At 40.0% G+C, this 17,930-nt stretch overlaps 1 protein-coding gene across 6 annotated transcripts in view; it reads right to left on the bottom strand.

Moving 5' to 3' along the window:
- Positions 1-17,930, bottom strand: part of PCNX2 (pecanex 2) — a 151,393-nt gene that overhangs the window by 9,330 nt on the left and 124,133 nt on the right. For 5 of the 6 annotated variants that reach the window (XM_064413825.1, XM_064413826.1, XM_064413827.1 and 2 more), the window contains 6 exons: positions 13,537-13,770; positions 11,283-11,386; positions 3,778-3,922; positions 1,895-2,125; positions 1,268-1,542; positions 60-247 (listed from right to left, as the gene is read on the bottom strand). In XM_064413825.1, coding sequence (XP_064269895.1) covers positions 60-247; positions 1,268-1,542; positions 1,895-2,125; positions 3,778-3,922; positions 11,283-11,386; positions 13,537-13,770 — 1,177 coding nt within the window. The remainder of the gene's footprint in view (positions 1-59; positions 248-1,267; positions 1,543-1,894; positions 2,126-3,777; positions 3,923-11,282; positions 11,387-13,536; positions 13,771-17,930) is intronic. The other variant, XR_010358915.1, reaches the window with a different exon arrangement.

The raw sequence follows: 17,930 nt of genomic DNA, 5'->3' as shown, positions 1-17,930 counted from the left end.
TGCCCATGTGACCCCCCAGGAGAAGACTCCAGAGAAAGGCAAGTAAATTGTGCAAATACCTGCCCGCTGGTGGACCTCTTGAGATGAAGTTTGCAGCTGAGGGGTTCCATCCCTGGTGGGCTGTGAGCTACTGCTCTGGCTTGAATTCCCTGTGGAATTGTTGCTAGATGAAGACCCCCCTGCACTATCCACCTCTTCAACATTGCCTCTCTCATGGTGAGCTGCTGCATGGCAGTCCTTTCGCATTCTGTTTGCAGAAACACACACAGGGTCAGACGGTTGTTGCACATGAAAATTTGTGTCACCAGTGTTAGGTGCCCTCAAAGAGTGTTCTCTCTGACACCACTGCAGGTCTTCTGATATTTTACGAGATGGCAAAGATGATGGTGTGACAAGCTTTCTTGGAACAAAATTGTATAGGACACAAGCCAATTGTATATGACCCTTCGCTGTGTTTATTGGCTTTGGAACCCTGAAATAACCTTAGGGCTCTTTATCTAATGTCACAGTGGTCTCCCAAGATTAGCTTCTGCATGAGGTTGCCAAGTAGCAAAGAGGAATGGGCTGGAGACAGCTGAGAGGGATGGGCAGCATGGTGGGAATCTAGCATGTTAAGCCACTAGATATAATATTGACATTTTAACACAGGTCTTGGTATGCGAGCTGGCTCCCACTGTGTCTCCATGGTGCCCTGCCTTTCCTCAGCTACAGTGGCAATAGGGCAGGGAATGAGGGCAGGGAAAGGGTGTGTGAATTGCTGTGTGAAAAGTGCAAGCAGGATTGGGAGATGCAGTGTCAGGTACTGATCATGCACAGCTGGGGGAAGTCAGGCAGTTTTGGTGAACAGCAAGATCATTTTCAGGTGTGCTTTGGTCAAGAACACTAACTTGGGAGTGAATATCTAACTTCCAAAGCTTCGGAGCATAACTCACCAAAATCCACCAGCACATTTACTCATGGTCAGAGTTACAGAAAAGATACCCTTATTTAGATGGCATAAACAGTGAAATTCCATGGAATGGGAAAGTGTCTGTAGTGCAGTGTGACTTGAATGACTCTTGTTGAGCATGTAGAAAACTTTGTCATGAATGAGTTAATGGATTTTCTTTCTGTTCTATTTGCACCACTATTTTGTTAAATTCTGAGTTACTTGCAATTAATTTTTTTACTCATAGATAACAATACAGAATTATTCTCTTTTAACAGAAAATACAGGAAACTGAGACTGCAGGGTCTCTTATCAGCATAGCCAAAATTTAACACCTACCTTAACCACTTGGATTTGAACCACTTTTTAATGTTGTCCAAACTGACAGGTCCCCCCCAAATGTTCCTCAGTTGGCTGTGTGTCCCAAGGTACGAGGTGGTTAAGGGGGAAACATACATTGGATATCCCAGTGGCTGATCACATGAAGAATTAATTAAGTTCCGCAACACCTGTTTATTGTTCTGGATGCTTCCTCTCTCCGGGTTACGATTGCGTAAGAAAATCAGCTCCTGCTGCTGGCCAGCCCAAAGCCCTCTGACACACTCCTTGTTGACCTGCAGGTGAGTTAAAACATGCAGATCGTGCAAAAAACAGTTGTTACTAGAGATGCAGAACTACAGGATCTAAGTAGGATGGCAGTGGCTGAGTGTGCAAACACATCATGATGTCTTTGCACCAACAGCTTTTTATGAACTTTTGCAGCTACTCCCTGGTAAAGCCTGGAATGTTATTTCAGAGACACAAACATGGATAGCAAAATGGAGGTCAGCTGAAGAGAGCTCTTTTGGCCTCCTGTCCCTACTTTAAAAACTACAATTAACTTCTCCTTTCGGCCACATTACTCAGACATAGTATTAGTTACCACAGCCCTAAATTACTGCAGCATTAGAAAGATGGCATATGTACCTTGATCACCTTGAAGCTCAGGTAGCTTTTGTGGAGCATGATAACTTTATATTCATCTGCTCCTTCATCTACCACATGTCTGAGAGTCAGCAGCTCCTCCCTGTTGGACAGGACTGCACTGCGCCAGGCCGGGTCCCCTTCATGACAAATCACAACCTTTTCTTCAAAGGATTGGATGGCTTCGTACAAAACTGCTGGGTCCTCATACTCATCTGGGCACGTGAACTGGTCCTGGTCATACAGGAAAAAGTATTGAACAGGTCAGGTACATTAGTGAAAACACAATATTGAGAGTAAACAAAATACTGGCTTTCCAAACAGCTGGCCCCCTCCAAGTGACTTGACACTTGATAAAGAGTGTCTTTTGGGAGGTTCATTTAACAGTGATATAGAAAGGTACAATTTCAGTTTTATTGTAACCTGTTCTGGTCTCATGACTACACTGGACAAAGACACTTGGAGAATACCAGCTTATTCTTTTTTTTTTTTTTAATGGAGTGTGAAATTATGGGAGGCAGAGCTTTTGGGTAAGTTGGAGAGAGATATTGTGGGAACTCAGTACATCATTCTGGATGTCCAGAGCTACCGAGACAACCCTTGGGGGGCTCAGAGGTCCTGGAATGTTGCCAAAAGTACCTGGTGGCTTCACTTTGATCCTTCTAAAGAAATGACACTTGAATGTGAGGAAATGAGAGAATTTCAGGCTTGAATGGCGAGGGGATGACATTCACTTGCTAGAACTTGAGTTATAATGCACTGTACAGGGGGGTTTTATGTGTTGTACAGGGGGGTCTAGAATTCTGTGCATGGATCAGGAGTCCCAAGATGGAGGAATTTGGGCGTGCCCTGTCCTTCTTCTTTCTTCTCCTTGGCATCCATGTTCAGGATGATGTTGGCACGTGTGGATTGGTTCATAGAGAAAGTGCACTTGCCAACAAGGGCAGAAAGTATTGGGAATTAAAGGTAAATATCTAATACGTAGTTTTCACTATAAAAGAGACAACCGCCCTGTGGGCGGGAGAGAGTGCCCTTGGCTGTCTTGCTGATCAGACCTCGGCTGGACAGACAGAAAAACTTTGTAGATAAGAAATAATAAACTCAACTGAAGACCAAAAAGCAAGAGTCCAGACTCCTTCTTCGAGAGCGCGGCCTGCCCAGAACCACCTTTTCCCGTGCTGGGGCAGAGACAAGTAACAGCCGACCCCGGCAGATATCACCTAGGACAGTCCACAGTTCTTGTGGAAATTTTGATTTTTATTCACAAAACAACACAAACAATAGCACAGACTGGGAATCCATCAACAAATACCACAAAACTGAAATTTCATCCAGCAGCACCACGGCCAGCGATAACATCATAAAATTATTGTGTCAAAGAAGCAGATACAAATTCACAGCAGTTCAGTAACATCCAGAACAATTATAAATATCATTAATGATAAAAGTATATGATACTAAATCATAATGTGCCACAGGAGGAACAAAATCAACTCCAAGCTATACATAGTCGGACCTGAAATTAGCATTGAAATCAGCATAATCAATGGATTTCCCTTCAATTTAGAAACCACCTTTATAGTATCCACACAAGTAAAATATGACAAGATTTTCTGCTTTCTTTTGATGAAAAATGTAAGGTCAAGCTCTGCAAAGTGGTTTCAAACGGGGCAGGCAGAGGCTTCAGAAAAGAACATCAAGTGATGCAAAATAAATAAGTCCAAACTCTTCCATCTTGGTGAAGGATGTTTCTTAGAATAAGGTGGCAAATACCTCATTTATTTTTTTCCCCCTCCTTTGGACAGTTGCTAAAGTATTCCACATTTTCATAAGAAAACAGACACAATAGTAAATGTTAAAAATAAATACATAAATAAATGCCCCACCTGGTGTAGCTTCAGAGACATTCGGATTGCTGGGGCAACAACCTTATGCAACAGATCCATGTCTGCAAAGACCCACTCGTCTTTCGCTGCTATGCGGAAGTCTCCTTTAAACAGTGCATGGAGCCCATAAAGGAAGGAATCCAAGCTGTAAGAGAAAGGCGGCAGTCACTCCCAGAAGCCATTCCCATCTCTCCAAGCCAGATCTGTCAGTCACCAGCCCTGTGCTGACCCATGCAGTGACAGGTGACCCTCCAGCCCACGGCGAGTGCCTGCGGTGGGTGTAAAGCAGGGGTCACATCACATTTCTCTGACAAAAAAACATTCCTTGGGAGAGGCAATTTTCCTTCTGTGTGCTCTGTAAATGACTGGCTATGAGATGAATGGAATGAAGGATGCCCTCAGGATGGGTGACTAAGTCACAGGGTGCCTTAGGGCACTGCTGCTTCTCTGCAGCTGTGCCAAAGAGACCAGGTCAGAGTGCCAGCTGCACTCCCTGTGCAGCCAGCAGAAGCTGCCTCCTTATTTGAAAGTTTATTGATCAGTCCTGTTAGCACTTCACTTCTCCTTGTAGGTGAAAAATAATAATAGAAAAAAATACTTTTAGGAAATCTAAGACCTTTCTCACAACATTCAAACCTAAATGTGAATATTAAAGCAGATATACTGAGAATACTAAATTTCAGAGCTGTTCAGCAAACCAGGTGAGAGCAGGAATCAACCAACAGGTGCTTCCTAGTCAAACAATGAGCCCTAAAGCAAATACACACTGGGTTTCTTTATTCTAACATAAGGAACTAGATGCAGGCAGTTCTGCCTGGCCTTGCATGATGGTTTACCCGGTTGTGAGATATAAACACAAGGTAAAAGCTACAAAATCAGGTAGTTGTTAGAAGATGGTTGTGCAAGAGCTTTGTGAAAGGAAACCATGACCCTTTAGCTCTGATCTGCACCCTGAATTACAAAACTCCTATGCCACTGTCACTTGTATAATGCTTGTAGGTGACTGGTATCCCAATGGTGCTCTGAAGAAGTGATATCAAAATTAAGGAAAACACAACCATCTATTAAAAACAGGCATATCTTGAAAACCCACAGGATACAGTTTCATCTACCTGCTAAGATTTTACTCACTCTTACAATTGATCTTTTGGATTGTAAAGACTCAGGGGAGAAGCTGTATTAAGATGTTAGTAGTTTTCATTACTGCTCAGCCTTTCTCTAGAGGACACATAATTTTTCCACATAATTGAGCTTTCTTAATTATCTTATAAAAAAGAAAAAAAAAATCTTTTCAATATATCCTCTTCTCAGACAGATGAAGAAGAGACTGGGAGAATGCCTGGCCAGCTTCAGCTGAAAGGCATTCTAATTTTGCTCTTGGTGGGTAGCATGTCTTAGAAATTAAAGTGGAAATACATATGTTGTTACCAGAGAAACAACTCGATACTGATTTTCTCCATGAAAGCATCATGTAATACAAATCAACTAAGCAGTGGGACCAAAACTAGCCAGAAAGGCAGGGCTGCTGTCATGCTGGGAACATAAAGAGTACAGAGAAATTTTTATGAATTTTTAACTGATTTGCATTTATTAGTGTCTAAGTTATGTATTAAAACATGCCTATGTGAGACAGACACTCAGATGTTCAGGATATGCAAGCACTGATTTCAGTGGGAGTTCATATGTGTCCTTAAGGACTGAGTCCTGGTCCCTACTGACCTTCAATCCATCATCTCCACAGAATGATAATATACTCAAACCCTGCTTAATAGCTAGGAAAGCCCTAGAACGAGGATGGGGGAAGAATGGTGAGTGCAGCCAGCATGGTGAAATATGTGACTGTCACCCCCTTTGAAAAAGCTACATGTCAGGAAGACTGCTCTCACTTGCCCACCCACCAGACAACATCAGCATACACAGCTGAATCCTTGCCTGGAAAAAAAAACCAAACAAAACAACTTCTCTACCTAAATATTCTTCCCAGGATGAAATGTTAAAAGCTGCATCTAATGATGATCTGTAGCATAGTTTCTCCTCACATAGCACCCCCTGTATTTGCTCTGAAAAGTTGGCTGGGACAAAGGGAGGAGTAGGCAGGAGAGAGAACGGGTTTTTACATCTACGGAGGCTCTCTGAGTCAAATCTGGACACCAGAGCAGACAGAGAGTTTGCATCCACATCAAAGTGCCTTACAGGCATCAGCACCAGCCAAACAGGCTGCTGTGAACAGCAGGATGTGCTGAAGGCATGGCCAGGACTAGGACAGCCATGCAAACTGCAGTCCAGCATCAGCAGAGGGAGCGAGGAGAAGCGTGTACAGCTCTCCCTGGGCTTAGGGGAGGCTCATCCATTTGGCATCCCCCTGCATAATAAGTTCTCTAACTCAGGGGATTTTTAAGAGCAAACAAGACTGCTACAAGGAGCAAATCAGTGGTGGCAGTAGTTGTGAGAGGCTGAGAGTCAATTATTTTATGTATTGTATTTTCCACCAGAGTGGTCTGGAGGAGATTGCTGTATTCACAAAACCATGGGCATCTTTTATTCTCCTGCCAATTGTAATGAGGCTTTTGGGTACATTCTGCCTATAATGTGACACTATCTCAAGCCATTACTTCTGTAACACGCAGCCTCCTTAATCCATATAAGATACAGCTCTTGTTATTCTTCCCATTGTTATGCTCTCTCCTGAAGACACTAATGAGATTATTACGAAGCTGTAAAAGTCAACCACTTTGATCTCAGGCCTGACTCTCAACCACTTTGATCTCAGGCCTCACTCAAGGTTGTTGCTGTTTTCTTGGCCCACTTTTAACATACCTCAATTAGTAATCTGCTGTAGTTACAGGCTGGTTCAAAATATTTTAAAAACAAGTTAAGGTAAAATTACATGTCAAAGAAAACAACATTAATCTGTAAGAGACATAACTACGCTATCTGGCAACATTTCCAACCCTCTGAGCTAACAACCTGAAAAGCTGCTGTCACAACTGCAAGCTATTTTAGAACAAGGCTGGTAGGTGCGTGGGAACCGTCAGCCCCTTGAAGATGCAGAAAAGAGGGGATTAAGTAGTACCACAAACACCAGAGGGAGGGCAACAGTGCCAAAGCAAATACTCCCTCCTACTGCAATCCTTATGCTGCTCTGACAGCTGAAACTAAAAGCATTTAGTGCCAGCCTGAAAACAGTATGGATGCAGACTAATGAGCTGGATATCTCTGTGTGTATTTGCAGACCTTCTCCAATGTTAACTGTAGGTTTATTTAAGGAATAAAGGGATAGGCATGTCTGTGAGCTAGTAATGACCTGAATGTCACAGTTCACCTGAAATATTTTCAGTGGTAGCCCTTCTAATTGGATATTTTAGATGACAGTGGTTGTGAGCTAAGAGTCAAACTTTTCTGCCCTGCTCAGCTCTGGCAGACATCAAGTTGCACTGTCTGCTTGGACACCCACCAGCAGTGCAGCACCAGCAGTGCAGCACCCTGTGGTGCCATGGCCATGCCCTCTGTGTCTACCCTTCCCTCAGATGCTGGGCAGTGCAGTGGGGTGACCAGGTGGGAAGAGACAAGTGGGGCCAGCTTCTTCCCTGGGTTTCAAAGTGAGCAGCAGTTCCTCAGGCAAAGGCATTCCTTGGAATGACCCTTTGTCCAAACTGAGCTTGGAGAACCTGAGCAGCCAGTCTTGGTAGTGTTGGAAGTATCTGATGAGAGACGCTTTATTGAGACACTTGTATTTTTCCAAATTTGAAATTTTTACCTAATATTTCTTTACTAGTAGCTTTAGTAGCTGAATAGAATTATTCTGTAATTTTTAACAAGTACACAACTAAACATATCACCCATATTTGAATAAATTAATGGTAATGTCATGTCATTCTTCAAATTGCATTTTGTGCAGGATGCCTGCTAATGACAGTTTAAAAGAGCAAGTAATTTGCATTGCAATGTTCTGCCTCCTTAATGAACACATTTATTATGTAATCTAGTGTTAATGTTAGGTTTCTACTGACATTTACATGAACAGGTACAGTGAATAATTATTTACATACATTATATAAAAGCATTTAAAATCTTGGTTTACACAGTGACATTTGCTGATTAATAGATTAGACAAAATCATGTGTAAATGAGTGCAAATTGATAGTTTGCATACACAATGTAAACTTGACTCTTAACTCTGTAGTGCACAGCCCATGGTAACATTACCTTTGCTCCACTGCACAGCATTTGGATGACTGTCACTCCTCCAAGACACAGCAAGGACTAGATTTAGTCCAGAGGAAGTTTCCTTCTATCTGCATAGTCACCTCCGAGAATGAAACATGAACTGCAGAGCACAGCAGATTCCTGGCTGGTTTGCTTCCACTGAACACCTGAAACGCTTCATACAGTGAGAAGAGCACGATGCCTACCTGACCCTTACACCTCAAACTCATCCCAACTGCTCTAGCAATGTTGTACACAAGATGCTGCACAGAGAAAGTTAATAGAAAGTCCTGAGATGATGTTCAAGGTAAATTCTCAGGGCTTACCAGAGTAATCTAAATCTCTACATCTCTATTTTTGTAATCCAGCGTTTGAGTGTGATAAAACGTGTTAGGAGCCCTGAGCTCTGACAAAATGAGCCACACCCCAACAGCCAGGGTCATGGAATGGCCTAGGTTAGAAGAGACCTTAAAGATCATTTAGTTCCAACCTCATACATGTGGTACATCTTCCTCTCATGCACACATCTGGCGGAGGGACTGCCTGCTCTGACCATTCCTGAGAAAACGAAAACCCTCTTCAGCACCATTAGGTTCCCAAAATATCGTGTCACCTTTTCAAAGAAAAGGACTGTGAAGCATCACTCAAGGAAATGTTCCTCCCACTTCTGGCGACCTCAAGTACCTCTGCCTCGTGACTGAATGCCGACCTGCAGCAGTGTGAGAGCTGGAGGCAAGGACCAGCAGAACACTCGAGATCACCCTTGGTGAGAGCTGCTGTGCTCTGCCAACCACAGAGAGAGGAGTGCCTAAAGACAATTCTCGGGAGCATCTACTTCTGGCCTCATCAGCATTGCACACCTTGGACAAAGTCTCCTTCCCCTGGCATGCTTGGTGTGTAATTGTATTCCTATTGGAGTCTCACTGACTGGCTGCTCATTTGTGTTTAAACAAGTTGTGCAGATCTGTCTGAAGCAATAAACACTCTAAGTAGGGTGCCCTTCATGCTCAAGTGAATGTCTTTGGCATATTTCTGTTGATAAAGGTGTCGATGTGAGGTGGGTATCCACCTTGCTCCTTAGTTAATAATTTCTACTAAATTGTTTTTGTCAGTTAAGATATGTACGTTCTGAAAGACAGGAAATGTATTTTACCAAGCTAAAGTTGTGTTTTGTAGCTGCAGCAATTTATAACTTCAACTGTGCTACTCAGATTCCTTTCTAATTCTCCAGATTCGTCTGACAATGGAAATGCACTAAAGGTAATTTAGCCAGGTGGGGAAGTGACATAGTTTTTCCACAGTGAAACTTTTCCAGGGAAAGCTTTTGTGAAGTAGCATTGGAAAAGATACGAACAGAAGCTTCCACTTAGTCCCTTTCATGTCACAAAATACATTTTAAAAATACAATGATTTGATACTGCCCTGGAGCACTGGCTTAAAAAGAAAACCAGGGCTTAATTGAAGATTATATAGAACAGATAAAAAAAGGGGACAGAGCTGTGCATCTCAGATGACTACCCCAGTTTTTGCCTTTCTGCAGCCCTTCGCTCCCCAAGAAAAGTATTTTTAAATATGGAGAGTCCACTTATCAAAAGAAAGGAAGTAATTCAGTTCATTGCTATTTGCCAGATTTTGAAAAGACATGGTATAGCTGACTCCAGAAATTATTATTAAAATCTTTATAGAACACTATACAAATAATTATCCTCAATATTCATACTTTCCATGTTAAACTTCGGAAAGTCTCTGATAATATTATCCCTTTGTATTCGCTGCTAACCATGTAAGCCAGTACAAATAGGGGACATTGTTATTGTATCTGTACTAGGGCCAAAGCATTGTAATGATTTTAAGACCCAATGGAAAGCACATGCAATGTGATGACAGTTTTAGGAAGCTTTTATGTTATTTTCAGATGAATTCCTAATATCGCTGTGACCTATCTATTGCAGGCACAGATCAAAAGTCACTTTAATCCTTTCTCAAACAAATATCATAAATGCACATAAACTTTCCCATCACGCTCCCCAACTCTAAAATTTTGATCATCAAAAAACCAGGACTATTTAAAAAATACCAATGATTCACCTAACATCACACTAATTTGAGTGAATAGAAATGAAGGGAGAAGAAATGCAGCCTAGAAAAAAACTACTATAGGAAGGGAATGTGCAAAGACTGGTAGAAAAGAGATGACAAAAACCACTTTAGAAAGCAGAAATCAGCAGCACAACAAGAAATAAGCCACGTGAGCCACAAACATTTTGCATGGAAGACATAAAGCAAAATGTTATAAATGTCCCAACAGATAACAAAGCTAGAATGAATATTTAAAAAGACTGTTTTAACAAAAGGCATTCAAAATCACATATGCTGTCTCTGTTTGCTTGTTAGTAAGACAAATCCTCTCTAAGGAGCTGTTGATAGAGGTCTAGGTAGCTTTGCTCACCATTCTGTGCCAACAGAGCAAGGTCACTTAGAAGCTGTATTTATTCAGCTTCTCCATTGTTACTAAACTCCTGTGCACACAGAGGGTTCAAATAAATGTAATAAACGCCTAAAATTATGTTGGAAGTTAAACTCAATTAAAATAATCATTATTTCATTAATAAAATGCCTCATCTATAGCACAGTGTAAATTATACTGTATAAAACCCAAACAACTCAGAACTCCCAGTGAAAATGGAAGAATCCCTAATGAAAATATAAGATGAAGAGCATATTTAGAAACCATCTCAATGAAGCATATTTTAATTAACCAGATTCCTAGGAAGAAGTGTTTAGAATGAATGAACAAATGAGCAAGGTAGACTGAGAGCAGACAAAGCTGCAGCCTCAGGAGATCAGAAGTTCTCCCTTCCTTAGGTGCCTGAATGAAGTGGCACAATGAACAGGAATACAGCCCTGAGGAATACAGAGGAGAACCCTTACACATTTATTATTATTTAGCTAACTACAACTCAGATGACAGCAGTTTCTTCCTCTTCTGTAGATTTCTTGCTTCTACTGGAATGCCAGAGGAAGGACAGCATTCCAGTAGCCAGGCATGAGTAAACACAAGCAATAACCATTGGCACCCATTCTTTCAATCAAAAATTCTGCTTTGCCCTACAGAAATAAAGAGTGGCATTAGCTATTTAGCCAACCACAAAGAAAAAGATGACCAGGGATGACAGAAAACATTTTATGGAGGAATGAGATTTCACCTTGATCTAATCTTCTCTTGAGATCCTACATTGTGTGAAAAAATACAAAGGTCTTTGTTTTAACATGAGGAAAAAGGGATTCCTGAAGATTACCTGATGGCCATATTGTGAGATGCAGTTCCCAAAGCTCTCCGACCCAGTATACACAAGGCAAAGGAAAGTGTCACTAGAGGAGAATCCTCATCGCTGTCCAGGTGCTACGAAGTTTGAAGATTAGCATGTTACTCTTAAGTGCAAACATCACATTTAAAAGCACCACAAATAGTAACATTCATAACATTTGCATGTAGCTGGACCTGCACACCAAAACATTCTTTGCAATTAAACAGACCAAGAAGGAAGACTATCACCATCAGAGGATTTTTGCAAAATGCAAGCTTGTTTTGCCCATTGGCTGGAAACAGAACATTCCATTCTCAGGTACTGAGATCCCAAGGGAAATGAGCTTTGGTGATGGTGATGTTTTATTGTGGGGTTTTTGTTTGTTTCCACTCCTCCTAGACCTGACATTCTAAACTGGAGGAGGTTCCTTGTTGTTGGGAGACACTGCAATTGGAGACAGCCAAAACCCTCTTCATGGACCACAGGTCCTATGAAACCTTACCACAGATTTCAGAAGTACAATATCTTTGGAAAAGTTCAGAGGCACACACTTTCAGTGAATAACAATAACTATCTAAATAGTTGATGACACTGACTACCCATTTTAACAAGCACTCAGAATATTGCATTTATGTTTAGTAGCTCAGGAGAGGTTTTCTAATGAAATTTTCACAAAGACAACTTTGCTACCAAGCAGGAGGAAAAAACTGGAACAAACATGTTCCTCATGCATGTTAATCTTCAGGAGGATACATATTATTATTTCAGTCCATGCAATGAGTGATTTCTTAGAGCTTTGACTCTAAAACTGAAGCCAATTATAACGGAGAATGTAGCTCCTTCTAGAAAATATATTGATTTCTGGCTTATGTGTACAGTGAACTTCATTTTTTTTATCCCACCTCCTACATGAACTGTGCTTTTCTACAGTCAGTGAATTAAAAAACAAAGGTAAAACATGTAACAAAAAGATAAATGTGTATGGCATCAGTGCAGGCATTAATTTGCCTTTTGAAGTATAACTTACATGTTTCAAGTCTATTGACATCCCTAAATCAATAATTGAATTTGAAAATCTAAGGCAGAGAACAAGTGGAAAGGCATCAATTAACAGTGGCTTTCCCCACACTGTGCAATTCTTTGTGTGTCAGAACTTGGGAGCTGAGACATGGAGACGAGAAATAAAAGAAGTGAAGTAGTCCCAGTAGGAGGAGATGGTGTTTTGGAAATGCCTCAGAAGACAATTCAGTGAAAACATTATCAATATAATGATATGCAGGGGAACTGATGGAATGGTACTCAGCATCAGAGACATGAGAAGGAACCAAAGTGCAGCAGAAATATTTGGTGATGTTTCAAGAAAGAGTCAGTGGTGTTACAGCAGCTAAGGTCAGTAATGGGATGTGCATTCTGTGATCCTGATTGAAAAATGCACAAATACAGCACATTGTGGCCAGGAAAGAGACGCTTCTCCACTTTTGCTACTATCAGCAATAATCAGAAAATTAGATGGAGGCAATATGCTTGTTTGAAACTGTACTCTCCCTCTGGGCTATTTTGAGTGTTCCATGGAAATACAGTAGTGCATTTCTGACAAACAACTGCTGACCATCAGTAATCTCAGTGGCTCAGAGCATGCAAATGCACAGCTGCACATCTGCCCTTGACCTTCCAGAGCTGTAGTGGTTGCACACGTTTCTGTGGTGTGGTTCATGTTTGAGTCACGAGCTGTCAGAGGTGACCTGTGCCAGCAGGGAGTGTGCCATGCACTCCCCTACCATCCTGCAACTGTACACAAATAGAAGCAAATTTCTGAAAAGCATACACAGACATCACAGACATTTGGCAAATGTACCAATCACTGTCAACACTGAAGGAACTGTAATGCACTGATGACATTCTCTGAATGGAGCCTGCTCTGGCAATACTTCTGTGAGCACTTGATACATCCCTGCTTTCTAGAGCTGACAAAATTAACATTGTTGGAAATTTGCACAGTAAAGAACTGGTTATGTATTCAAAGACTGATGCTCCTTAAGACTCCAGTTTTTGCGCAAGGTTAGTTCCCAAAATATTTTTCCATTCCACAAAACCTGTTTTCCTTTTACATTAAAACTAAAAGCTTATATGAAATAAATTTTATTCTACGAATCCTGAGCAAGTAGAACAGTAGCCATGCACCATTTCACTCATATGCCAAGAACTAAAACTGAGACTACTAAAAAAAAATAAAACTGACACATACCTCCACCCTCTTCCTGGCACAGAACTGAATCCAGTCCAGATAAACACTGCAGAAGCTAGCTCTTGTTATCCCTTGGAGACACGGAACATAATCTTCATCTATGTTAACGTTAAACATTGCAAGGTCACGCTCAATATAATGCCACTTTGCATAAGGCTGCAGTATCTTTTGGATGGATTCATCTTTTATCCAGTCCAGGATTTTGGGAGAACTTGCTGTAAAGTATATTATACTCTGTTGACAAAATGTGCAAATGTTAGTCAGTCTGAATTCTGATTAAAACAGACATATTTTACACAGAAGAGAATAAGCTAAATAGGACCACGTTAAGAGCTGTAATAGTATATCTATTTCTTACATTTTACTGCTTAGCATCATTATTGCTTCACAAAGTGTTCAGGTTAAAAAGATGGCAATAATTGATATTGAATAGCAGACAACAGAAAAAGATATTTTTAATATCCTTCTGCCTTCCAGGAAAATCCATACAATGATAGGAATAGGGAGTTCCAGCATTCAAACACATGTCAGTACTAGTGGGGTTCTAGAGTCTATCACTGAGAAGGTGATATCAATAATAGCTTAGGCATGTTTTGAAAAAACAGTAGTAGATGGTCCCATCCTCAAAATAGGGCACTTTTTTCCCTCAGCAGACTTATTGCTTTCTGGCGATTATGCTTTCCTAATTCTTTACTAGCCACAAAGATGAGACATGACAGATGTGTATGACACAAGTCTGTTATCTGTCAGTGCAGCAGGTAAAGAATAATAGATTATTTTCTTACATTTTGGGTTAAAAAGCTGATAACTGATGTAACTGAGTTTGCTTTTAAAGCACTGAAGGGGGAGGAGCATACAGCAGGAGCTCTTTAACCAAACATATAAATGTTAGAAAATAGCAACATACGTATCTCAGTTTTTCTAACTGCTCTGTCTGGACATATTAAAATAATAATTAAATAAAAAAAGTAATAAAAAAATTCTAAACACAACTTAGAGCATATTTTCAAAAGAATATGAAACTTAAGAAGTTCCAGTGTGTTCTATCAGCAGGAAAGGCCCATTATAATGTTTTATAATATTAATTTAGAGTTGGATACCAAAGCAAACGAGGAGCAAGTATACACGGCTGAAGATAATGTAGTTCTGCTTTACCCAGTCAATGGAAATAGTACTAAGCAAATAAATTTATATCATTAATATATGATGGATTACAGAGGACAGAAGCACTACCAGCCCTTTGAAAAACCCCAGATGTTCTCCACAGTTTATTTTTCAGATTGTACACAAGTAAGAGGAGAATCAAGCTTCAGAGGAAAAAGACAAGTCAGACAGATATAGACAGGATGAACCCTTAATTTCTTGGCATGTGGAGAACAATACACTCCTTAAAAAAGATTCATGCAGAAACAATAGGAGCTGAAAACACAGCACTCAGCGAATACACAGACTTCTTGAATACTAAAAGATGTTTAAATAAGAATATATTGAGAAGAGATGGAAGAGGCACAAGGGAAAAATATCACAGTAGTTGGGCAGGAAATTATTTCAAAATATATGCAGAAGGGCTACAGGAGCTGACCCACTTTATTTGTGGGGAATAAAAATCCTTCCACAATAAGAAATGTATGCATATCTAGGCTGTCAATGAATCTGCAAATGAAATAAATATGATTTAGGAATAAGATCCTCAGTGCAACTCATTGTTTAAAAGACCAATACAGTAATTATTCTTGAAGGATAGAAGAACTAAAACAAAGCAATACATTCTCTTTGTTGATTTTTGAGATAGAGTTTGCTTTTTTTACTATCCTCATCTGTGTTTACAAAGAAGCTGATTCAGCTGGGGAAAAAATCAGACCTGAAATCAGACACAGAAACAACAAAATCTTCTGTCACCCAATTAAATTCTGCTCTTGGTAATTCTTACAAGATATGTTTTATGCACAAGTGCATCCTCAGCTATATGGCATTTCTGAAACAATATGGTAAATATTTACAACATTGTAAGCTACAGAGAATAAACCAGAAACACTCCAAATGCTCAATGCAATGGAAGTGCAGCTCCTGCAGAAAGTCCGGCCTAAGTGATTTTTGAGTTTGTATTTTATGTGACCTGAATACTGCCTTACCTATAGTTCTTCTTACAATTACTTTCATACTGTTAAAAAGAAAGTGAAGGACTTTTAGAATTTTCACAGTGAAACTGCACAGGGTCTTGATTTACATTCCCCCAGAAGAAAGAGCTGGGGAAGGAATCAATTCTCACCTCTCTGTCTGATACTGTTTATTTGGAAGCAAGCATTAAGTAAACAGGACAAAAGCTGATCTAATACATATTATAATCTTCTCACTTTCCAAGGCTGTACTAAAGATTTTACCAAATCTTTTTAAAGCCCCTGTTCATGGAAAAAAACTAATTATTTTAAAAATACATGAAGAAAATATCAAGGTAACTTTCTTTTGGGAAGTGACATTCTAGAGAAGGGATTTCCTGAGTGCACCCTCCCTTCACTAAAGGGAGCCCCAGCCCAGGCTAATACTGAAGGTGCCAACAGGTTATTATTATCTTCTGCTTGTCCTTCCCTAAAAAGAGAAGTAGATTAAAAAGATGGACAGGCTGACAATGAAGACTGACTCTTCTGAGAATGAAGCTCTGTCAGTGCAATATAATAATACTGGCTCAGCTAAATCCAACAAGAAGAGACTTGATTTTCATGCTTTCAGAGCCATCAGTAATGCACATGAACAGCGTAGAGTGGAGATGGAGCCACTGCACATCTCAGAGACGTGGAGAGCATTTAACCCACTCCCTTCTACTCGAAACAGGATCAGCTAACCACGCCTCTACCACCTGGGATGGAAGTTTGTCTAAGCCATCTTACCTAGGTCAGCTGCTTCTCAGGTGTGTCCAGAACCAGAAGCTCTAAACTACCTTTCAGTTAAGTTTTTACATGCCATATGGTGAACATCACACTTCTCACAAATCCTCCATATATTGATTCGTTTTAAGGCACAAAACCAGTTCCAGTATAAAAAGCAAAATTACTCAATGCTTTAAACTAATAAGATGCTGATTTGATTGCAGCTTAGACTAGGATTTTTTCAATCTCATTTTCCATCAAAAGCTGAGTCATTTGCCAGCTTGCACCAGTTTATATTCCAGTTATTCAAGTTACCTTTTAAAATAAAGCAAACCATTTGTAGCAACATACTCATTAAAGAAGAGTTGTTTTTTTGTTTTGTTTTTTTAGCTTAGTTACATTGCTTTAAAACAATTTATAGCCACAAACACCACTTCTAAAATGAAAAAAATCATGCTCACATGCAGTTTTATTTCTAATTAGTTTATTAAACAAAGCAGGTTGGTTACCAGGCTGTACTGCCTACAAAATTATTTACGAAATCTCAGAAGTAATCAACTGCATGATCAAAGCAGCTTTGTAAGGCAATGAGCTTGTTTTTATTACATTGGTTCATTTGCAAAAAATGGTGATTAACTTATTTACAACAGGTATCTCTCTGAAGCTGACAGATTTTTACAATAGCAGAGATGTAAGTAAAAAGGAGATGTCAGGGATGGTTTGGAGCTTTAGCAACTGGCTTCATGGCAGTACCAGTGGCACAGCAAGCAGCACTTGGCTCCTGCTGTTTCAGTAGAAGACTATAAAACCCAACAAATTCTTCATTTTCTGGATTGGGAATTGTTTTGGCAGAGGATGAAGATGTCTTGCCAGACTGTAAGGTTCAATTATTTTGACAAATTTGTATATGTGTGGTTATTGTGATCTTAATAAAAATGCAATAATGAAAGTGGTGTAAATGAACTGATGTGTAATCAATGTAATAAACCAATTTCAAATGTGTTGTGATATATGTGTAAAACAGAAGGTAAGAAGGGGGTTTGCACTACCAAAAAAGTACATTTGAGAAACAGCTGTTCAGAAGTTTCCAAAGAACTTTATGCTTGTTAATACCTTTCTTTTCTTTTCCAGGGGAAAAAAAAAGGAAACAGTGGAAAGGCCAAGGCAAGAAAAAATAACAAACTGTTAGTGAAGTGTTGTAAGAACGTAAGAACATAAGTAAGAATACTTTGTCTGATTTTATTCCTACACGATGGTAACTCACCTTCTTGATGTCCACTGAAGCATGCCTGCCATTTTCTGTACTAACTGTAAGTATAAGTGATCAGAATTAAATTTAGCAAAGGAAGACATTAATTAATTATCCCTATTCCAGTGGAAGGTGTCCCTGCCATAGGAGAAGGGTGGGAACTGGATAATCCTAAGATCAAACCAAATGATTCTATGGTTCTGTGATCTAACATCAAGTCAGTCTGACTACCAGACTACAGAGCAGATGGATAAACATAAAGCAAAAAACTTCAAATGCTC

This window comes from Passer domesticus, chromosome 3, assembly GCF_036417665.1.
Source record: "Passer domesticus isolate bPasDom1 chromosome 3, bPasDom1.hap1, whole genome shotgun sequence".
Lineage (NCBI taxonomy): Eukaryota > Metazoa > Chordata > Aves > Passeriformes > Passeridae > Passer > Passer domesticus.
Note: the sequence above shows the minus strand (reverse complement) of the source record. Positions and strands in the feature narration are given on the sequence as shown.